The sequence below is a fragment of the Chelon labrosus genome, assembly GCF_963514085.1.
Source record: "Chelon labrosus genome assembly, chromosome: 3".
Taxonomy (NCBI): Eukaryota; Metazoa; Chordata; class Actinopteri; order Mugiliformes; family Mugilidae; genus Chelon; species Chelon labrosus.
Window position 1 is genome coordinate 11,840,371 of NC_140339.1, and position 24,151 is coordinate 11,864,521.

The 24,151-nt window shown below is 42.1% G+C and overlaps 1 protein-coding gene across 1 annotated transcript; it reads left to right on the forward strand.

Moving 5' to 3' along the window:
- The first annotated feature begins 1,335 nt into the window (after window positions 1–1,335).
- hsd17b12b (hydroxysteroid (17-beta) dehydrogenase 12b) lies at window positions 1,336–18,296 on the forward strand. Its single transcript, XM_084540865.1, has 11 exons — window positions 1,336–1,806; window positions 7,419–7,465; window positions 7,729–7,804; window positions 8,400–8,507; window positions 8,807–8,871; window positions 9,623–9,667; window positions 10,553–10,587; window positions 12,793–12,874; window positions 13,480–13,545; window positions 14,890–15,039; window positions 17,114–18,296. Exons 1-11 carry the CDS (start codon window positions 1,629–1,631, stop codon window positions 17,219–17,221), a joined length of 960 nt encoding a protein of 319 aa, XP_084396991.1. The 5' UTR covers window positions 1,336–1,628; the 3' UTR covers window positions 17,222–18,296.
- Window positions 18,297–24,151: the final 5,855 nt, after the last annotated feature.

Genomic DNA, 24,151 nt, shown 5'->3' on the forward strand with positions numbered 1-24,151 from the left:
TCTGTGTCCGAGATGAGGCTTTAATCAAAATTTCATTCAGGTTCCTCTGAAAGCTTCGAGCCAACAGTTTAGAGTCCTGTTTACAATTGCTGCATTTCTATTTTTAGATGCAATGCTCTTATGTAACGCTCACATTCACATTATGGACCACTGCTGTCTGCCCCACTTGGCTGAATTGTGCTCCATGTATGTGTGTGTGTGTGTCCTAAGTTGAACTAAATTATGTTTTGCAATTTCTGTGAAGCAGAAATCAAATTAAAATCAAGGAAAAAGAAAAATACATTTGGAGCTGAGTGTTATCACACATGTAGCTGCGATCAGGGACCCCACAACAGTTCCTACAAATTCAAATAAAACTTCCGTATTCCTTGGATACCTTGTTGTGTCTGTGAATTCCTCTGAATGCTGAAAGCATATTATTTTGCATTATTCTTATTATCATATATCTATATAACACTAAGTCACATTTTCAAAAATGTTCGTATTTGCACAAAAACTAAAGAAACACAAAGGAAATCAAAACATAATGTACATTTTTTTCTATAAGAAAAAATACAGAATCTACCAAAATACACTAGGGGTGTGACATTAAACAAGTACCGAGTTTTAAGTGCAAACAAAACGTTCTTTAATTGAAAACTGAGTCAGATGAGATTATATCCACAATCATAAAAGTTGTATTTTTGCCATTGCTTGTTCAAACTTAAATACATCAAATTACAAAAAAAAAACTCAAGGATTACCACGTGTTAACAGTCTATAAAGTATCTGAAAGCTGCTCAGATCACTGTGATCAATAAAGCCGTCCGTACAGCGCCTGACACACCAACAGTTTATGAGAAAGAAATATAAAACACACCTTTTTAAAACTTTGAATACGGAAATTCAGACCCTGCTTAATAACAAGTGAAATTGCTAAATACTGTCATGTGCAGCTATCATATATTAGATAAAAAATAATAATAATAATAATGATGATTTACATAGGATGATGCATACATTTCCAGTCCTCAAGAATAAAACTGTTGAAGGTGTAGGAAAAGGTTGTTGAGATACAAACTAAGGACGTTTTAACTGATGAAGTAGAGAGACCGAAAATAAGATTGAATTAAGACTTTTTAAGGCTGTCAAGACTGTGGGATGACACAACAAAACAAAGATTTAAAACATTAACAGCAAACCATAAAAAATGAGGAAAGAACAATAATCTCTAATGTGTGATTATACCATGTTAAAGACTTTAAATCAAATTTTAAATTAACTATATCCCTTTCCAGTACGATACTGTTGTGTTTTTGTTATAAAACAAAAGCTGCAGAATTGTCACACATATTTTAATCGTAACAAAAATACGAGACTCGTGTCTTGCTGCAGTTTACCAGCAGGTGGCAGTATGGGTCTGGCTTGGTGCAGTGTGCTCTTAAATCAGCAGACAACGGCGAAGAAGAAAATTAGCCAATCAAAGAGCGGTACACCGATGCGGAAGTGTCCCAAAGTATCTTGAACCTTTCTTTGACGTGAGCGTTTGCACTTTGGGCTGCTGTTATTATATTTATACGGAGCATAAAACAAATCCGTGCGTTAGTTTGACGTCGCAGTGCAGGCGGAGGTGCGTGTGCGGTGCCGGTATGACGTCCAGCGGAGAAGCCGTGTTGCGGGCCGTGGAGACGCCGCTGTTCTGGCTCGGTGCTCTGACCGCGGCCTGGCTGTCCGTGTGCTCCGTGTACCGGCTGCTGTCCGGGCTCAGGGTGTGGGTGCTGGGCAACGGTCGGTTGGTGTCCCCCAACCAACTGGGGAAGTGGGCAGGTGAGGAACCGTAAGGGCATCTGTAGCCAAGTTATTGTTTCTTGTTTTTAAGTCGTGTATTTTTAATTCTAAAACATAGTTAAAAAAAAAAAGAGGAATAAACGTAAACAGAACGTATCACCAATGATAAGGAAATAAGACGACATGGAAGTCTTTTGCACTGTTAAAAAATCAGTTTCCCATATTCACAATAACTGACAAGACTTTTCATTGTTTAATCTGAAACTAGTTTGACTTATTTTAATCTTTGTTTAAAGAAACTTCTTTAATAAAGCTCCAATTATGGACAAACATTTGCTGGTTATACCCTCTCAAACACTTGTTTCTACTATAAAAGATCCCACGTGGGATATTCTTTTTGGTTTTGGATGTTTTCCACTCTTCTTCTTTCCATAGTATTAACAACTAACCATTAAATCCCAGAGAATGGCTGGATTAACCAACTAAACTAAAATAAATTGACACCACCTTTTTTTTTTTTAATCCTATCTCACTTATTTAACATTAATACACATTCATTTTGAAAAGGGTTTGCCTTGCTGTGAATGGATGACTACCAGGTTGTTAAAAGTGTTCTTACTGACCTCTCCTGGCTGAAAGTTGTAGTCTGCTGCACCTCCGACCACATCTAGAAACAACCTCCAGTCACCAGTTCAGTGTTGACAATGCTGCTTTCTTTCAATTTCTCTTGTGACTGCAAACAGTATCTTTATATTTAATAGCTTTTAAATGTATATTGTTCCCTGGCCTTATAAATACCCACAAATCTCTTTCAGATATTATAAGCATGGAGCAACGTACGCAACCTGCCAGAAGAACTGCATCTAGGAAAGACTTACTGCTCTTAATACATATAATATGCAATATATTCATAAATATGTGCAGTCTTTCTGTAATTCACAATTTAGTTGTTATTCTGTAAGAGTAAATTAACACATTCTCTTCAATGAAGTTAGTTATGTGTCTGCTGTACTATGCTGTGTTACGGCACTGTGTCACAGCTGCATAGCTAGTTTGCTCTAACCGTCTCCAAACTACAGTATTAGCCTGTGCTGCTTTACACATAGAATAAAGAGTGGGCAAGGATTGATCAGCCCTGTGTCATCGGTTGTAAACTATAGTAAGTCTTGTGATTGGATTATGGCCGGAGGGGATTATCGAATCAGACCGCACGCCGTCCATCTGGCCATCCTGCTCACTGACTGAACCTTGAAATTTGAACGGACTGCTCCGATTGCTTAAACGTTGGCAAGTCTGGTGGTCAAAGGTCACGTCTTAACAGAAAAGGTGTTAGGCCTAAAGTAGTAAAAGTTTTTCTGATTAATTGTAATGACTCCAGCAAAGCTCAAAACCTATCGCGTTTTAAAACAGTGCAGTGTTAGTTGAAAAGTAAAAGCAAATTAGTTTTTTAGTAGTCTGGTTTCCATTGTCTGTTATGGACAGTAAGATAAGGGGTTATTTGTATTTACCGTTTTACTTGAATGCTCCTCACTCTTAATAAAGTCCAAATTCACCACTAAAATGACAGTATTTTATTATAATTGCAAATTGGGGGTAGTCACATCAGGTTTGGAGGACGTGAGCGGAAGTTCACTTTGATCTTCTCGTCTGCAGCTAAAAACGGAAACGCATCGGCGGGCTTTTTATTTTTGGATTACGCATGCAAAATGGTTCGGCATATGCAATGAGGCGAAGGAGCGCGTTGGCCTCGGCTGCTGCTTTCATTCACAGACTTTGTCTCGCTGAAGTGGGCTTGATTGAGAGGACGGCCTGATTATATAACAGGCAGCGGAGCCATTCATAAATAAGGTTCACATGAGGCGCAGGATCCTCAGGATTCTGGTTCGCTGGTGCTCACATGTAACTCGTGCGTTTGTGTGTGTGGAGGGGGAGAGAGGCCGCGATAATCTTGCAGAGAGTCATTCCAGTGGCAACGTAATCAAATGGCGTGCTTGCTATCTGAGACAATGGCTCGGTTATTAATAATATAGCTGCTTTATTATATTGTAGTAATAGATGGGTGATTGTAAATCGAATTTACAAGAAAATAACATTTATCCAAAAGGGGCGTTACAGCTGATTTTTGATACTGAAGACTTCGGACGCCACTGGACTCAGCGTCTTGTTCTCCAAACCAGTTTGCCTTTTGCTTTGAGGCTTTGCACATTCTTTTGCTGGAAGTAGTTTTTAGGTGATGGTACTTTTTGCACATTAATGCACCCAGCCAGCAGCAATAACAATGACTGGTATTCCCCAAACAGAATTACGCCACAGTGGATTCATGCTGTTGAGGCTAAATTCTGACCCCACCTTCTGCAAGATATGTCAGATCACGCTAAGTTTTCCATTCTTTAAATGTCCGGTTTTGATGAACCTCAGCTCACTGCTGCCTCAGACTTCTGTTCTCACCTGACCTGACAGGAGTGGACCCGATGTTGTCTTTGGCTGTTGCTGCCCGTAAGCTTCAAGGCTGGAAATGTTGCGCTTTCCGAGATGCCTGTAGCCCCGTCTGAAGGGATTTGCACATCACCCATAGCTTTGAAGTTGACAGTTGGGCGCTAGTAGACGTTCCAGGTTCTGTGTGAAATGCGCTCCTGTGCCAGATACATTGGGGAAAATTATTACCATTTAAGTACGTATATACATGTCAGCAGCTGATTCTTCAAACATGTTCATCAATTAAATGATCTAGGTTATCAATTCCTGCACCCGAATGGTGGCACATATTAGCAGTATCATCAGGACACCTAGCCAGTCTAACCCAAATTTGCAGGAGACAGCGGTTCCTTAAATAGACCTTATTTTATTTGAGTGAAGGGAACATGCACTCAGCTGTAAAATCATTCCCCCCCCCCCCCCCCCTTCTGACTGCAAAACAGTTCATTCTTAAAACAACCAAAAATAACCCAGCCTATGTTTCCCTCATCACTGTGCCTGCAGACTCTTCTCTGTGCTATTTTTAGTTGCCCCCAGGATCCCCCATGTTCGTGTTTGTCATTTTCTCTCCTCTTTTCCTTCCACACTCCCTTCTGTTTGGCTCCGCTGCAGCCCTAGAGGATGCTTGGCATCTCGGCGGCATCAAAGGGTTGATGGATGGACACGCGAGTGGTATTGTCCAAATGACACACCAAAAAAAAAAAAAACGTCCTCAAAGTTAACTGTCATATCTTTGCAGAGATATTTGTATTAGGCATTGCATCAACCGTGTTTCTTGATAACGGTTACAGTCAGATGTGCTTATTGATAGTCTGTGTATTTAATCTTTGAGACGAAGGATAAATGAGGATAAGGATAAGTTGTGAGTGGTATTGTTCTCTTCATCTAATAAGCTTTTACGCTCATTTTACTGTCTGAAAAAAAGTCATTTGAAATACAACATGGTTGGTTGGTTGCGTGCTGTTTTGGGCCATGGACTGTATTTAAAAATGTGCAAAACCTCCATAAGATTCTTTTAAGTTCTGAAGCTCAGTATAGTGGCTCTGACAGTAGCCATCTTGTCAGGGTCGAGCTACGCCCGACTTCTGGGCAAATTAAAAAAAAATGGGCAAAGAGGGTAGAGCGTTGCCGAAGTAGACGCCTAGAAAGACAACATGTAAGGGCACACATTTGTCACTTAAGTCTTGAAATAATTTAAAAGGGTTATGTAAACATTAAGCACTCCCGCACTGGGTTCATTTTCAACCCCAGATCTTGCTGTGTGTTTCAGAAACTGGAGCAAATGTTACAAAAAGTGTGCCACAAGTGAACTTTTTCAATGGCACTTTAATCTTTTGTTGTCAAACACTGATTTCAGGTAATAAAGATCGTTTTGAACATAGATTGCACTTATGTCAGTGCACATAGCATGTAGTATTAAACCAGCCCAAGCATCTAAAAGCCCTGTTAGCACACCCAAGAGGCTGCCCTGTTTAGTTCACCCAACCAGACTGATGTGGTTTGACCTTACCAACGCACAAGTATCTCAAGAGCACTTCACTCTCAAACATAGAGCTAAAACGCAACACACAGAAAGAAGCAAAAAAACACAAGATAATGAAAGAAAATAACACAGTTATTGATATGTAGTCCTCTTTAAGCAGGGCCTTTTAGGTCACACAGGGACATATTGTAACACCCTGACTCTCTATCCCCTTTTTGTTATATTTAGCCAGAGGTGTGATGAATAGTTCCTTCTGAAAGACGGGGCTTGCTATAAATAGGCTCCTGCTGTTGCTGCTGTTTGTGCCAGGCAGTTCCAGGGCATCTGCTCGCTCGACTGCCACTGATGACATAGAGGACCTCACTTTCCCTCTCTCTCCCTCTCTCTCTTTCTCTCTCCTCCTTTGTCCTCCTTAGTCACCTCAGCTGTTCTCCGTGTACCTCATCCTGCAGTACATATATCTCCACTGACAGCTCCTTCGCCATTGAAAAGTGAACTGAGTTTTTGTTCTTAGCCGTGATTGCAGTTTTGGCATTGTATTTTTCTGGACGTCACTTATCAGTCAAGCTGTCGGCCATCTTTACCATTTGTATTTTTATTGTGATAGAGTTCCTGCAGGTGGCACTCTTTGTCTGTTCACCTGGGATGCTTTATGCTTCGGCACAATGTTTGCCGTGTTAAAATTAGTTTCTCTCTATTTTTTTTTTTTCCCTTTCACACTATCAAAAGAAAGACAAACAATGAGTCTACAGTTACAGGGAGAGTCAAAACATCACTGTCCTCAGATTTGAAAATGTTTTCTTCTGTGGAAATATTCCTTTCAATCAGCTCAACAGAGCACATTCAAGGCTGCAGCGAGCTCTGATTGTGAAATGTGGCGTGACACTGATTTCACACGCTGAAGGGCAGGCTCATGGCCACAAGTTTAAAGTAAATACAGATATATGCAATGCCTTATTTGTCTAATAGTGTAAAGTGCCAAGTAGATTTGTCTGATTTTGTGACTGCTACAGCATTCAGTAATATTTAACCAGTGGGTGTATTCATACCTATGTGGCAACACTTTGAGATAGGGCCCCTCCTGCTTAAGTCTGTTGAAAAGAAATGTCAGTTTTTATGTGCTTATTCAAATTATGTTTGTCAGAATTGTAGTCAATAAAAGCAATACATTCCTCTATGTGTTTTATAATAACAAATGAAATCTGAGGTTTCTGAGTAGCGCAGCCTTCGTTGCCACTATCTACACGTACCAGGATGTGTTGACTGCAAGCATCTGTGTTAAAACCCGGTGTCCTGGCTAGCGCTGATATCTCATTGTTCAACTAGACCACAAGAAACGACTTAAATTCAATAACACTTGTTGCATCTCATTAATACGAAGCCGTGCGAGTAACGCAGCTGTTTAAAGAAACATGCTTGTTCAGCTGTGTCCGCTGAAGTTGAGGCCAATGCGGCCGCAGCCTCGAACTCTCTCCGACTGAACTGCTTCTCGCCCTTTTCACTGCAAAAGAATAAATACCCTGGCCGTCTATTCCAGTTCAAAAGCACCCTAATCCATAACGTCTTCTGCACGTGTCGCTAAAAGCATTGTACTTTTTCTTTTTGGCACTCTTAATGAACCAGCCAATCGAGCCAACTTGAAGTTACTGGAAATAATTCAGCTAATTCACTCTTTATCTGTTTTCTGTTTTAGTTGTGACGGGAGCTACAGACGGCATTGGGAAAGCGTATGCGGAGGAGGTACGTTTTCCCTGGAAATGTGCAAAGATGTTTGCTTAGTTTTTATATATTTTTTTTAGGATTTTCAGGATTGCATGCACATATCTGTATGTAGTTTATTTTTATGCAAACTTTTATGAATTATTATGTTGTTTCAAGAAGGTTTTTGGCCAAATGCAGGCTGATCATCACCTTAGACCAAAGTAATGATTTGCATTGCTGTGTTTCCAATAGGATGCGTGCGTTGCCTTTGTTGATATGTTTTTTTTTTTTTGTGTTTGCAGCTGGCTCGCAAAGGCTTCTGCATCGTGCTGATCAGCCGCTCTCAGGAGAAGCTGGATGACGTATCCAAAGCAATTGGTGAGAAATATGCCTGATTCTTTAAATATATCTTATTCTAAACATTCAACATCGCGGTAAACACAGAATGCAGTTGAATATTTCTTTATGTAATCCATCATCTGAACTAATCCCACATCTTGGAGTCGAGGGAAATCACAATACCTGACAGCAGCACAACTGTGGTTTAGAATTAATGATTCGTGCAGCTGTGCAGCCTCTTATATCCCAAAACTGAAATGTTACATCCAAATTTAAATTTAAATCCGGTCGCTAAATGATATCGCTCTGAATTATGTGTTTTGCACAGGTGATCTTTTATTGAGTGGAGAATCGGGAGGACTCTTGGTTATTAGGCAGTAAAGCTACCTGCTGGAGCTGAAAGTGAATCTGTCCAATTAAACGGAAGCCTCCTCTTAAGGGAGGGATATCCTCGTTGATGATTATTTCAGGCTTTAAATAGTTCTGTTTTTTTTTTTCTCTGCTCTGCTCTCCTCTCCAAGTGACTATTTGATAGCATTCATAAATGCTTTATGTCAGTGAGTAACGATTTCTGGCATCTTTCTTTGGTGCTCGTACAGCGATACTAAATTAAAACGCATATTTGTACCCTCAGCCAGCAAATGCGGCGTGGAGACCAAAACGATTGCAGCCGACTTCAGTGCCGTCGATATCTACCCCAAGATTGAAGCTGGACTTGCAGGACTGGAGATTGGCGTGCTGGGTGAGACAGCCGACCCGTTCTTCGTGTAACTTAATTAGCTGGTCACATGAGGCAGCAAATTAAATCGGAATCGGTGCTTGCAGGCAGCAGGAAACGCTGAGTGAGCCGTTGTTGTAAAAGAAAGTTTTTCATGTGTTCATAAGGGTTCATTTCATTAGCCCTTTGCTGCCCTCCCAAGACGGCACGGAGGAATAACACTCATATTAAAAAAATAAATGTTAACTGTGCTTTTATTAAATGTTCTGTTATTTGTTATATATTGTGTATTTCACACGCTGTTATTTCTCTCTTGTTAACAGTGAACAATGTTGGAATATCCTATTCTTACCCCGAATTCTTCCTCAACGTCCCCAATCTCGACACTGTAAGTTGAGAGTTTTAGTATTATTGTGTTTTTCTTTAACTTATGAGTATATATTGTATATTTGTCTGTATGTGTATAACATTATTTAAAGATTATGATGATATATTCAACAGCATATACAGTACCTTAGGCACCGCTGATTTCTGTAAACTGTGTATAGATTCATGAACGTCTAAATTCTGCCCGCTGTTACTGCAGGTCGGCTCACTGTTTTTGTTAAACCGCTGTCCGGGTTGATTCAATCGAGCTCCGCTTAAAAGAGGATCAATGTATTGATTGACTGTTTGCACTCGGATCAGTTTTCTGCCTCTTAAAGCCGCTGAATAGATTTCATGAAGTTGTTCAGCTTTTCAAATCATTGGTCGGTAATGCCTCTCAAGATGGGGACACGACAAACCGGCATCTGACTGATCGACGATGCCTGCGTCACGTTGTGTGCCTGCGTGAAAGGAAATAACTCAGCGTAACGGCAAGTGGCGGTAGTTTGTGTTCGTCAATCAAAAGGGGAACCCAGAGGAGCTAGTATTAGCCGGGATGTTGAGAAGCTAGGAGGAGTTACAAACTGAATGATGGTGATCAGTTGGTCATTAGTTTTGTGTCTTTGAATATTCAGCTCAGAGGAAGATGTGTGTGTTTCCCTCCGTTTACTCTGCTGCCATAACAGCTCGCCTAAAACCAATAAAATGACTTCTCTGTAATATTTACAAGAATTTCCCGGGATGTTTTAACATTTGTGATCTTCTTGTTTCAGTTCATCGACACCATGGTCAACATTAACATCACGTCAGTGTGCCAGGTGAGTGTTGAAACAATCGTGTCATGAACAGATTAACACGGAATAAACTCTTTAAACTGTCAATGTGGGGAAAAAAATGAATAAAATCATGACTGAGGCAAGTGTTTCTGCATTCAAGGTGGTGTTTAGTAGTGTCACCTTAGCCGTAATTAAACTTGAGTCTTGTAGAAACACAGATTGATCTGCTTTGGGCCTTTTTTTTTTATTTTTTTTTTAAACAACTAAGAATGAATAAATGTCAGAATCCAGTAGCGTTTAAAGCCTTCTGCTTATACTGTCCGCTCGGAGAGCAGCAGCGGCAGCAGAGATGATGTTAAATGGTTGGCTCAGTTCCAGTCTGCTCAATCCAGACTGTGTAAACTTTGATTTATAAATGTTTGTCAAATGTCTCCCTGTGGTGTCTTGGCCGCATTTGAGTAATTAAGTGTGTTCAAATGGATTCAAATGGCTGAAGACACTTTGAGATTCACTGTTAGGTAGGCCCACAGACCCCTGGAGACTTAGACACACACACACGCACACCTACACACACTCACACACACAACAGTGACATAAAACATAGTCAGTCACTTCCGTTTCTGTTCTTCGTGTTCAGCAGTTCCCAGAGCAACAGCTTAAGTCCACCCACTCTCTTTACACTTAATTTATGTTATTTAATATTCCTTTAAACTGCTCCCTCCACTATCATCATAATTCCCTCTCACTCCCTGATCACCTCTTCACACACCACCCTCCCACGCGCATGCACATTACCGAATGAGGACGCACACCTCCGTACACAATCTTTTTTTTTTTTTTTTTTTTTGTCTCTCCAATGCTTTTATTCTGCACCTCACACTTGTAACCTCCCCTCTCTGCCTCTTTTCCTCTTCATTGCTTCTCCAGATGACCCGCCTCGTTTTACCGGGAATGGTGGAGAGGTACGTTTGTGTGACCGACTATTAACACTTTAATTATGCCTGTGAATATTCGTCAATGAAAACAAACAACCAACAAGTGTGTTTTGGCAATACAGAGTTATAGACCAGTGTCAGATCACATAGTGACATATTTAATTAGTCAGTATTTGTTTCTACTTGACAGGAATGGGCGTCTGAAATCATTATTGTGGATTCATAGGAAATTATTTCCAAAAATCAAACATGGGAGTGGGGCAATTTAAATCCCAATCTAGTTTAAATGTTCAAACAAACACAGGCAGAAGAAATCTAGCTAAAGCCAGAATTGATTTTCTTGGGTAAACAGTATAATTTGTCTAAGAGCAATAAGACATTTTTTTGAAACTGGAAGACGCAGTGTGAAAGACCACAGACTACAGGAGTTCTGGGTTGATTTTAGTTTATTTATTCACCCCACCCACAACCAGTGGGGAAATTGGGCCTGAACGCCGCTCCGTACGAAGGTTCAGTTCAGATTATCTGGTGATATGAGGGTTATTTGTTATTTGGGAATTTTAAATTCTGGATGATTTTCTCACTGACGATGAGGAAAAACAGTCAAACAAGTCTACAGGGACACGGACCAGCTGATAGTAGTAGTAGTACGTTACCTAGCGTTAGCATCAGGCTTAGATGTTTAACACTAAGAACAGGAAAAAGTTTTCGCTGAAGGATAGACACCCAGGTTAATCACCTACAGGACTGGAGGGAGGTAGGATCAGTAGATTCACAGAATGTTGTTGCACCACAGTCTCTGTTTTGTTCACGTCCGTTTCCTCGTGAGATCATGTGAGGCGGTGCGTTCAATGCTCCACAATCTGTCACAGTCCAATATCCTGTAGTGTGTGTGTGTGTGTGCTGCACTATTAATTTAAAATCATCTAGTGTGCGCAGGTTTGAGATTAGAACGAAGAAGCTGAGAAATTTCTAACCCTTTCGACATCTGGATTTTCAAACTCTTGTGATCTGAGCCCAGTGAAATTATTTACGATGACCCTCATTTAGATTAGCTGGAACAGAGGGCGGTGAAGTGTATCTAATGCACGGAAACAATAAGACAAACTGATGACATTTTCACACCTGACATTTTTATGGATTTTACATATGAACGGATTTACACCCGTCAGCCACAAACCACTACCTTGTAGATCTTCCTTGTGCCTCCAAAGCAGCTCTGACTCGTCAGGGAATGGACATAGGCTGTCTGACAGCGTCCCGTGGTGTCACCAGGACTCTGGTAGTGTGAGCCTTTAGGACTGAAGAGTGAGGCCTCTGTGGATCAGGCTTGTTCCAGTGTATCCCGCAGATGCTCAATCAGTTTGTCATCTGGAGAGTTTGCCTTGGGCTGTTATTTCTGTTTTTTTTTTTTGTTGTTGGTGGTGTGGCAGTCAGCATTGTCCTGCTGGGGATGACTGCTGCTCCTGCCAGGGAGTGTTGTTATATCACTATTGGGTAAAGGTTGCCTTTTCAGCAACAACATTTAGATGCATGGTACACGTCTAAGTAACATCCAGAACAGAAAGTTTCCCAGGAGAACATTGCACTGTAACGAGATGATCAATGTTACTCACTTCACTTGTCAGTGGTTTTAATGTTGTGGCTGGTCAATGGTTTTGTAAATTAATGCAGTATATGTCAAGCTTTGCAAATGATTGCTTATATGTGTGTAATATATTCCCCCCCCAATCGTTGAATATGCCCTGGGACACCCACCGTGTGTGTGTGTGTGTGTGTGTGTGTGTGTGTGTGTGTATGTTCATATGTTATGCTGTTAGATGCTGGTGAAGTGGGTTACATGCTTGAATGTAGGTTGAGTGTTGTGGCTGAATAATTTTACGATGTATGGGGTCATGCAAATTACCTGTCACAGTAATAATAAAGTTGGAATATTTCTCCTCGAGAGACCATCCATCTTTTTTTAGATAAATTATCATATGAAGGCACCGGAGGCTGAAGAAGACATCAGACTGTAAACATTTAAGTTTTGATGTTACTGTATCTTTGATCTGATCCATATCTACCAGCTCTACTTTGATGTACTATGGGAGCAGTTGGGGCTCAGCGTGCAACTACACAAACTTTCATATTCTTTTATCACCCTGGGATTGATTTTAGGCTGAAGTGTTTGCTTCTCTTTTGAATTTCTTTTTGGTGTTAAACCGCATTTGCTTCTATTCCCGTTTCCAGGAAGAAGGGGGCCATCCTCAACGTCTCGTCTGCAAGCGGCATGTACCCCGTTCCCCTGCTTACTGTCTATTCTGCCTCCAAGGTAGTTACAGTACATGGATTCTGACCTTTTCATCAAATGTTAACTGAAGTGTTACACAGACGCACCTCGGCTTCATAAACAGTTTACCGTACACTGCAGCCCTTGAGGAGAAGTCTTTGTTCTCGTCTTATGAATTATTCTGTCTCATCCAGCAGCGTACACAGGGGCAAAACCGCATCATCTAATGATGACGATAGTAGTCACTCACACGTTTATTCAGATGCCGTTTTATATTTTGGCGGTTTTAATTGTTAAATATAAAATGTATGTCGGCGACTAACTCAGGTCCCGAGGTAGCGTGCAAATTAAAAATGTTTAAAGGAGCGTGGGGCGTCGTGATGTTTTAGGAAAGTCTCATGTGGGTTTGTTTAAGAAAAGCCTGCTGTTCAGTTTTTGCTGGCGTGTTAATACTGGGTCCCGTTGATCCAGTAAATCCCAGTTTCTGCAGTGCAAGTTTAGAAATCCTGCTAAAATCAATCTATGCTGAAGCTTTACTTTATCACTTAATTAAATTATAATCCATTTAACTTTAGATAATGAAATATTACTATTTGATACCACCTTTTTTCATGTAGATTTCATCTTAATGATTTTATTTTATCTAGGCATTTGTGGACTTCTTTTCACGAGGACTGCAAGCTGAATACAAAAGCAAAGGGATCATCATTCAGGTAAATCACGTCCCAGAATTAGTTTATCTATTGCAAGCAAAACGTGCTTTTTGGGGGATTAAGGAGAATTTTGTCACACACTCTAATATTTCGTTGGACCACCTTTAGCTTTGATTACAGTACGCATTCGCTGTGGCATTGTTTCGATAAGCTTCTGCAATGTCACCAGATTTATTTCCATCCAGTGTTGCATTAATTTTTCACCAAGATCTTGTATTGATGATGGGAGAGTCTGACCACTGCACAAAGCCTTCTCCAGCACATCCCAAAGATTCTCAATGGGGTTAAGGTCTGGACTCTGTGGTGGCCAATCCATGTGTGAAAATGATGTGTCATGCTCCCTGAACCACTCTTTCACAATCTGAGCCCCATGAATCCTGGCATTGTCATCTTGGAATATGCCCGTGAACATCAGGGAAGAAAAAAATCCATTGATGGAATAACCTGGTCATTCAGTATATTCAGGTAGTCAGCTGACCTCATTCTTTGGACACATAATGTTGCTGAACCTAGACCTGACCAACTGCAGCAACCCCAGATCATAGCACTGCCCCCACAGGCTTGTACAGTAGACTCTAGGCATGATGGGTGCATCACTTCATCTGCCTCTCTTCTTACCCTGATGCCCCCATCACTCTGGAACAGGGTAAATCTGGACTCATCAGACCACATGACCTTCGTCCATTGTTCCAGAGTCAAATCTTTGTGCTCCCTAGCAAATTGAAGCCTTTTTTTTTTTCTAGTTAGCCTCACTGATTAGTAGTTTTCTTAAGGCTACACAGCTGTTCAGTCCCAATCCCTTGAGTTCCCTTCACTATTAAACATAGCCGTGAGTTCTTCTGTTGATTTTCTTCGATTTGATTTCACCAAACGTTTAAGTGATCGCCGATCACGATCAATTAGGATTTTTTTCCCGACTACATTTCTTCCTCGAAGACGATAGTTCTCCACTGTCCTTCCAGTTTTTAATAATGCGTTGGACAGTTCTTAACCCAATTTTAGTAGTTTCTCCAATCTCCTTGTTTTTTCTGCTTGATGCATGCCAATGATTTGAACCTTCTCAAACATCTTTTCCACGACCACAGGATGTCTTTAGACATGGTTGTTTAAGAAATGAGAAGCTACTCATTGCAGCAGTTGTGGTTAAATAACTTGTTGCCAGCTGAAACATAATCACCCATGCAGTAATTATCCAATAGGAGGCGCGTACCTATTTGCTTAGTTAAATCCAGGTGGCGACTTTTTTTTTTTTTTTTTTTTTTGGCCAGGCAGTGTATTACAGCAAGCTATGCGACCACCACATTGTTGCTTTGTGTAATCGCTGTGTTTTCCCTCACCTTGCAGAGCGTTTTGCCATTTTTTGTTGCGACCAAGCTGAGTAAAATCCGAAGGCCTACGCTGGACAAGCCCAGTCCAGAGCGCTACGTTGCAGCCGAGCTCAGCACTGTGGGGCTACAGACCCAGACCAACGGCTACCTACCCCACGCTATAATGGTAAGTCTGGGTGTATAAAATAGAAACAAAGAACGAAGCACAAGTTTCTCCAAAATGTATCTACTATTAAAATATCCACCACTAAAGCCTTTCAAGTAGAGAGCGTGGAGGATGGGGGGCCCACCCTTCAACTCTGTTAACTGTTAATATGCACATAGACGCTCTTTATTGTCAAACGTCAACGACAATCAAGTGACTATTGAAAACTATCACAAGATCTGCCGAAACTGTTTCAGAGTGCGCAAAATCACACTGCAGGCCATTGTAGTGCATTTATACACGAACAATTGAATATTTGGCATTGTAAATGGTAGTAAAAGATTGTGGAGCGCAGCTGGAGCCCATAAAATGGGTGCCATTTTAACACAGCTGCTTTCTGTGTAGTAGCAGTAATGGATCTGGTTGCAGCATAATCATCAGAAAAATCACACGGCACGTAGATGTGGCACGACGTGGCGACGGGACGGAAACCTCATCATCAGGCTGCCGTTTCACTTCACACAAAAGAGCCTCCTCCCAGCTCGTCTTCGTTCCCTAAATTAATGTTGTGTCAACAGTTGCTAAACCATCTGTCAAAAGGTAAACATCCCCTGAAATAATGGAGTGGGATGCTCCACTACCTTTCCGCATTGTCTGCATCCTAACACTGTAATTACTCTGTAGCCACGCGGGCAGCAGAAATGAGATGGAAACACAAATCTCGTTCCAATTTTTCAGGAGGTGTGTTCGTTTTACCGGAGGTCAAAGAGAGCAGCCGTCATGTATTTATTTATTTTTTTCCAGTCCCTCTTAGCCGTGCTGTACACCGGTGAACTGCGTGACCCGACTATCAATGATCATGTTTGTCGACTTGCATTTAAATAACAGCGCCATCTATTAAAGCGCACAGGTGGTCAATAAATCACATTCGGCGCGGGTAAGCTCATTTTAATCCCGTGCAGTCGACAGTTTTTTGCGCAGATACCGTGAATTTAGCACAGATCCTTCCCGCCGTCATCCACCATATTTCACTAAATCACGAGCAGCAGACGAGTAGAGTCGTTGTGATTATCTGGTAATCCCACTCACTTCAGTTTCGTGCTGCAGCTCTGCACATTTCACAGCAATAAGCTGCAATTTGCCACCAATTTAGACCGCGGTGAAGCTGCAATCTGCAACCCTCCGCATGCTCACAAACAACAATGTACGCTCCGTCAAGTTTGCTGTCGGGCGTTTCTCCTTAGTTATCTCTTACAGAGAGTCGGTTAAATGTGTGCACGCGCTCATTCAGGCAGGTGTAATCGGAAAGATTTCAAACTAAAGTTGCATTATGTTGTAGGAAGCCTGAAAGCCAGCCCGAACTAAAGTTATTGTTTGGTAATTGGTCTGAAGCCCTTCTGCTGCCGAACAGACAGATCTGCCGGGCAAATCGCAGCGTTTGAGCGGACTTCATGCAGCTATAGCTAGAAGAGTAACGGCGATATAGTCATGTACGTCATCTGGGCGCCACGGAATTGATTTTTTCTCACAAGAAAATGGCTCCTATTGGTTGAAGGACTATATAATTGTTTGCAGATCAACTTGTCTCAGCAGCCACCTCTCGTTTAACAGTTCATAAGTTTAGGAAACTAATAAATTTATTTGAGAAGACCATCACACGCTGGACGTTTGCTCAGAAACAAAAGCTGCTGCTTCAGCTGTGATACTGTTGTCTAGGAAGCCATTTAGTGAAAGGTGAGTTAACTGACTTAATGGCTAAATTATAAAATATATTACTGTAATGTGAACTGCATCGTATCTAAGCATTTAGTGCATTTATCCATGGAGTCCAGAGAGAGAGAAAGAGAGAGAGAGACCGTATTTTATAGCTATTAAAGAAAAGGGTGATTAGCGAGACAATGTTTAAATGACGGAAATAAAAAAAACATGAGAAATCCAACAAAGCTATGGTACGTATCATTAAAAGAGGACTATTGCTCGAGTTTTCCTGTGTACAAATGTGCCTGCCGCAGTTGTTGCTCCTGTTTGTTGGAAATTAGTAATGAATCTGTTATTTGGAAATGCCACCAGCTGACCATGTAATTTCCCTCTGTAGGGTTGGGTGACTACAGCTCTGCTCCCAGCCAGGATCCTCAACAGCTACGTGATGGGGATGGGCTTGTCCCAGCGCGCTCGTTACCTCAAGAAGCAGAAGCAGGGATAGACGGCTCAGCGGAGGCCCGGGAGCCGCGGCGGCAGACAGAGGGGACCAGCTGCGTTAATGACTCGTCCGACTACCATCATCATCATCACCGCGGACCAAGCGGAGAAAGCGTGACAGTTTCTGGGCAACGGTTCCCCTCCCTCTGATATTCCCAGTCATAGATGATGTGTGGCAGCATCCGGGCGCATTATTCAATCCAAACAGTACAAAATATTGATCAAAGCGGCGCTCTTCGCCGAGTAAACAGCTTTAATGAATGGTACACTGACACGGAAACTAAAATCAACTCCCAAAACTAAACGTCTGTCTGCGAAACATAATCAGAAATGAAGTTTTAAAGAGAATGGGAAGGTGGAATTTGTCTGCAGGGTGAGGCCTCTGTATGTGGATGTGGGAGTAGCTTAATGCTGTTTAACAAAACACTGGAGGAGGTATTTACCTACAAAAGCACTTATTAATGTGAAGGGGGGTGGATTTTCATCAAGCATATCTACTGCGATATGAATAGCTTCCTTAATTCCTTTTTTTTTTATTTTCAAAAGTGATTCAAGAACTCTTATTTACTTAATTTAGCCAAACATTTCGGTCAATAAACGCGTTGTTGACTCATAGGGTGAGGTTGTGGTATTAAACATTGTGTATTTTGTGTACATGCTCAACCCATTATGAAAGGAATGACAATGAAAAGATTGTTTCTTTGTGTATGTGTGAGTAAAACATTAACCCGAACCAAATGTACAGATGAGGGAAACCAGAAAAATGTAAAAAAAAATTCTTTGTTGACATTCTTCCTACCAAATGTAATGTTTGTGTTCATATGGTGTTCGTCTCATTTTATTTTTGATTCAGTGTTCAAAAGTACTTAACATTTCACTAATACTAACCGTTAAAGTGCAGCAGCTGTCGGAGAGCAACTTCAGTTTTAAAGCTAGTGCTTTTCTCAAGGGCAGTGGCATTATCTGGGCTCCGTTGTGTTCGGAATAGCCTGGATGTCGTTGTTGTTGTGCACTGACGATAGAGAATGACATTGCGTTTGTCCCTCCAGCCGTCAATAAATATGCTTTTCAAACTTCAACAGCGTCGTCCCTCTGTTCTGATTTCTAACGTCAGGTTTCACCTTTCTTGTCGCTTGTGTTGTGAATCATGTGGCTGCAAGAGAATTTACGGGACAACTTTTTTTTTTTTTTTTTGTAGCTTATTTCAAACTATATTTCCAACTTTAAACTATATTTATAAAGCCTTATAAGAAAATACTTTTTAATAAAAGAGCCTGTATGTACCAAGTGGTATCACACACTCAAAATTCAGCATAAAAACAAAATTTTTCTGACATAAAAATATTTTACATGCCCATATTTTATTGTGTTCTTCTTGAAACTATCTACCAACTTCCTCAAGTGATATTACCAATGTTGGTCATTTTCACAGCCCGTGCAAATGTGTTGCTTTCTTACTCTTTCTGCCCCTTCCCTCCCAATCATCGCCGTCCGGTTCCCATGCCAACAGTTACTGGGAGATTATTCCGGTGCACTGGTATGGAAGCTGCGGAAATGTGTCATCACCGAGAGTGTAGGAGGGGAGAGGAGCTCTGTGTGTGGAGGGATGCCCAAAGGAAGAAGCGAGTGGGTTGCGGGGATGTATATAAAGGAGGGCCGAGTGGTGCTCAGTCTCCACGGCTCGCTCAGACTTGGGCGCGCACACACAGACACACACTCTGTGATTTCACAGCAGAGTTTCAGAGCGGAGAACAGACTGGAAAAGGAGCATAACAGGATCTCTCAAATCATCTTATCAAGCAGAACCCCCAGGGACACGTTGAACAGCTCTCACTGACTGACTACTTTATATAGTCACAAATTTCTGTCATTTTCTTTTCGCGTTAGCTGTCTTGAAACCGCCGAGACGGCTTATCAGATCCGCACAAAGGGTTTTAAAACCCTACGTCCTGCGCCACATCTTCCTCTAGAGCTTCACTGTCAACAGCTCATCAGCCGCACATTTGGGCCACCGCTCACCATGGCGACCAGCATGGACACGCTCCCTGCCCATCTGCTGCCTTTGGTGATGGAGGAGTTCCCCCAGTCCCTGGCCACGGCTTGTGTCTGCAGAGCCGGACAGCGCGAGCCCCGCCTCCGCTGCGTGCAGTGCGGCGTCATCGAGGAGGAGGAGGAGGACTGCTCCACCTTAGAGGAGGACCAGGCCCAGCGCTCGTTCCTGCGGACCGTGGAGAGCCTGAGGAGGAGTACCAGATGAACTCCTCCGGAGGAAGTTGCAGCCCGACCGTGACATGTTTGACCTATTTGGCTTCCCTGCAACCAGTCTGGAAACCAGCAGATGTCTGCAGTGTTGTGGATGCGGAGTGCGCTGACATGAAGCCTCTGTGGGTTGTGGTATTTCTGTGAAGCTGCCATCACTTGCGGAGAACATATATGGCGATATGAGAGACTGCAAGAGACTGAGTCGAGACACTGAGAACTTAGATGGAGGCTTTGTTTCAGTGAGCTGGCGCTGGCAGCAAAACAGCATTTACATTTGATCTATATTTTAATATGGCGCGTTGTGATTTCTACATTGCTTTCATCTTGTCCAACTTTCTGTTAGTGTTCATATTGCCTGTTCCTTACAGTTTGCATTCAATACATAAAGCTTTTGTTCCAGCTTTTATCTCGTGCTCTGTTTTCTGTATTATTATCTGAGACGAATGAGACAAATCCAAGATATGCGGTGTCGCCGATGCACTTCATTGGATTCAGCTTCTTCTTACTGTTATGTCTCATAGCAAAAGCCATGTTTTAAAGGCAAACGTTGACTTGCAATAAGCCGTCAGAATATTCCAGGGCTTTCCATGTGGTGGCACTATTGATACACTTTTTTGAGCTAAATAGCACAAAGTATATTGTACTACACAACAGTGTGGCTTCTGTTAACACCATCTTTAAGTTACCTGTTATAGCTCTGATTTAATTCAACCATTGACTTATTTCACATCTGATTTGTCTATGAGAAAAAAAGAAAAAAAGAAAATTTTACAAAGTTTCACCCTTTACCTGTATGGACTCTTTTCATTGCTTGCTTTTTTAAAATTCTTTAATCATTCATTTTAGAAGATGGTTAGGGTTAGGGTTCTCTGAAATGTGATATTTTTCCGTCTAAAAGGCAGAGACCAACAATTATGAAGCAGCTGTTACAGAATGGGCTTCAATATCCGACTGCACTTTCTACATTTTATTTTTGATGTGATTTTCAGAAAGTTGCAAAAAAAAAAAAGAAAGTTTTTGAAAAACATGCTCTGCAGATGCCAGCTCCAAATATGAATTCAGTTAGAGATACTCAATGCCATCTGGAGCCTGTATTTAAATTTTTGGTTGTTATGTAAATTTCTGCTTCTTTGTGAAGGGAACATTTTTTGTGTGCGAGAAAACAACTCTTGAACGTTTCACGCTCAGTTAATTCGGTGATCGAATGCTGAAGTCAGGTGCCAAATCTTGACTTCCACCCTATATTGCTAACAAACCCAAAATGCTAATAACTCAAAAGAGTTTGTATTAAATAAAAGGTCAAAACCGCAAGATTTCTTTTATGGACTCAAGGTTAACACTTGAAAGCTACACTGGTCAGGCGTACAATTATGACCTAATATTGCATTGGTCCCACCTGTGCTACCAAAACAGCCCGGACCCGTCGAGGCATGAACTCCACTAGACCCCTGAAGGTGTGCTGTGGTATCTGGCACTAAAATGTTAGCAGCAGATCCTTTGAGTCCTGCAAGTTGTGAGGTGGGGCCTCCATAGATCGGACTTGTTTGTCCAGCACATCCCACAGACGCTCAAATGGATTGAGACCTGGAGAATTTGGAGGCCAAGTCAACACCTCAAACTTGTTAAACATTAACAAACCATTCCTGAACCATTTTTGTTTAGTGGCCATACCATTTCCATGAAAAGGTGTACATGGTCTGCAACAAACCTCTAAGTAGGTGGTACGTATCAAAGTAACATCCGCATGGTTGGCAGGAACCAACGTATCCCAGCAGAACATTGCCCAAAGCATCACACTGCCTCCGCCGGCTTGCCTTCTTCCCATAGTGCATCCTGGTGCCATGTGTTCCCCAGATAAGCTAAGCACACACACCTGGCCATCCACGTGAAGTAAAAGAAAACAGGATTCAACAGACTGAACCTTCTTCCATTGCTCTGGGGTCCAGTTCTGACGTTCACGTGCCCATTGTTGGTGCTTTCGGCGGTGGACAGGGATCAGCTTGGGCAACTTCTGCGGCTGTGCAGCCCCATACGCAACAAACTACAATACACTGGGTATTCTGACACCTTTCTATCAGAACAGCATTAACTTATACAGTAGCTCGTCTGTTGGATCGCCTTGGCCCTACTGCCGGTTCACCACCGTTCCTTCCTTGGACAACTTTTGATAGATACTGACCACTGCAAACTGGGAACACCCCACAAGAGCTGCAGTTTTGGAGATGCTCTGACCCAGTTATAATGTTACGCCTGATGCATCTGACACAGTAAATCTAAGAGGTGGCGGAGTTTGATAAGACATGCTTTTCTTTGCTGTGGTATTTTTCACCATCATCCGTCTCTGTATACGCATAGCCTACACTGAGGTTGCTGAAGACTACCTTGGGACAAGTCACCAGTCTGTTACAAGGTTAACGCAGACAGACAGCCGTACTTACACCGACATCTATAGGCAATTTAGAGTTGCTGACCTGTGTGTAGCTGCGCCTCTGGGAGGAGGAAGCCCACACATATACAGGGCCGACATGCAAACTGCTCGGAGAGACAGCTCCTTTCAAAATCGGGACGTTCTTGTTGGGAGGTGACACGACAAATATTGAGTTTATTGAAGCATTTCAGAAATATTTTTTTGTTCAGCGTCCCGAGACATCCTGCTACCCTAAATCTACACACACACACACACCCACCAGGGCTGGAAACACACTAACAGACACTGCAAGCTGCTGGGTTTTTGAACTCTCTGTCCCGCTGGAATTTCCCAGATTAGGGAACTGGAAGAAAACTGCTTACGTCTTCCTTTGATAAGGGACTTTCCTCTTACTGTAGAACTGTGTTGAATTACTCTCAGTTTTAAACAGGCTGTTTTGTAAATGCAATAAATTGCGTTGTGCCCTTTTTGAGAGATGTGACTGATGCAGGGCAGGGAAATAAAATGTACCAGCGGAGAAACTGTATCGGCTTAAGGTTGGTTGTGACCTTTGTCTCTGTGTTGAATTGTAAAAACATGCATCTTTCTCCAACCTGCTTATGATACCGCATATATTCATACACCATGCATGCCAATTCACCTGTTATAGAACTAATTGTCACTTAGTTTTATCCGCCTGTCCTCATATTTATTCCCATAACACTGACCTTATGAGCACATTGTTTACTCACCAAGCATTTCTGCATTAGTATTTTGAATGCTAGCTCTAGCCATACTCTTCTATTCATCATCAGTCTCAAATGTGACATACATCACCCACATCTTGTACTCTTGTTTGTATCATATTTATGCATGTATGCTTTACCCAGATATGTGTATGAATTTATCTCTCTTCTCTCTCTTTTTCTGTCTCTACCTGGCCGACCTCAAGAAAATGGGTCCAGCAATATGTGTGTGGGGAGGGCTGTCTCTCAGTCTGTCGGTTGTGGTTCTGATGTTTCTGTGCCTTTTCCATGAAGGAAGAGGTACAAACAGTCCATGGCCCAGGTGGGTGGGATCTGCAGCGATCCGGCTGACCCTCCTCCGGGCCCGGTTCGCATGGACTGAGTGTAAATTCTGGAAGAGGACCCCCCACAATCCCCTATGCAGTTCTTAACACCCGAGCTAAGTCCTTCCTGTCCTGTGCCGTGCACCTCCCATACCACACTGTCACACAGCGACAGAGGATGGGTTCTATTGTGGACCTGTAGAAGTTTGTGAGTAGTCGACAGGAGAGTCCAGCCCTCTTCAGCCTCCATGAGGAAGAAGAGGAGCCTCTGTTGGGCCTTCTTCACCAGGTGTACAGTGTTCACAGACCAAATCAGGTCACATGTGATGTTAATGCCCAGGAATTTGATGTTGTTGACACGCTCGACCACCTCGACTTGTATGAGGAGAGGGGCGTGCTCTGTCTTCCTGGACCTCCTGTAGTCCACAATGACCTCCTTCGTCTGAGGACCACTCTGTCAGGTGTGGGATCTCCTGCCTGTACTGGGTCTCATCTTTGTCCGATATGAGACCCACCACGGTGGTGTCATGTTTGTGGGATGGATGGCAGAACAGGCTGAGCACACATTAACGCAGTACCCTGACGTGCAACTCCCCAGAAATGTAACTTTCAAGAGCTGTCATTGGTCCGCTTGGTAGTAGCGTGTTTCCGCTTTAGTATTCCCGGCTGCTTCTCCATCTCTCATTTTCGTATTGATTGTTTTGGATCAATAAAGATGTAACACATCGAGGAAAGGTTAACCGAGGAGGTTCAGAGATACAAACATTTGTATGATTCGTCTTCAGCGAAAGTTTCAGCCACCAATGTTGAAAGTGAAGCAGGAAGTGGGCGACGTTTTTACAGAGCGAGCCAGACTGACGAGTGCACAAGTATAAATGGCTCGCGTAGGCTACGTGTGTAAGTTACAGCATCTGTGTCCCGCAGAGGCATAAACCACTCTTTAGTACTTGCTCTGGGGGTTTAAGACTTCGGGTTCTGTTAAGTGTCTTGAGACAAGTTGGACTGTTATTGATGCTATAAGAATAAATAAAATGAAATGGCATTGGATTTAAAAATGGACAATGAGATAAAGTGAAACACATTTATATTACACACATTTAGTATTAAAAACACATTTTACATTCATATTTAAGATTGCAGTAGTAGACAAAGTAGACACTGCATTAACATATTATCTAGACAAATCTTTTACACTG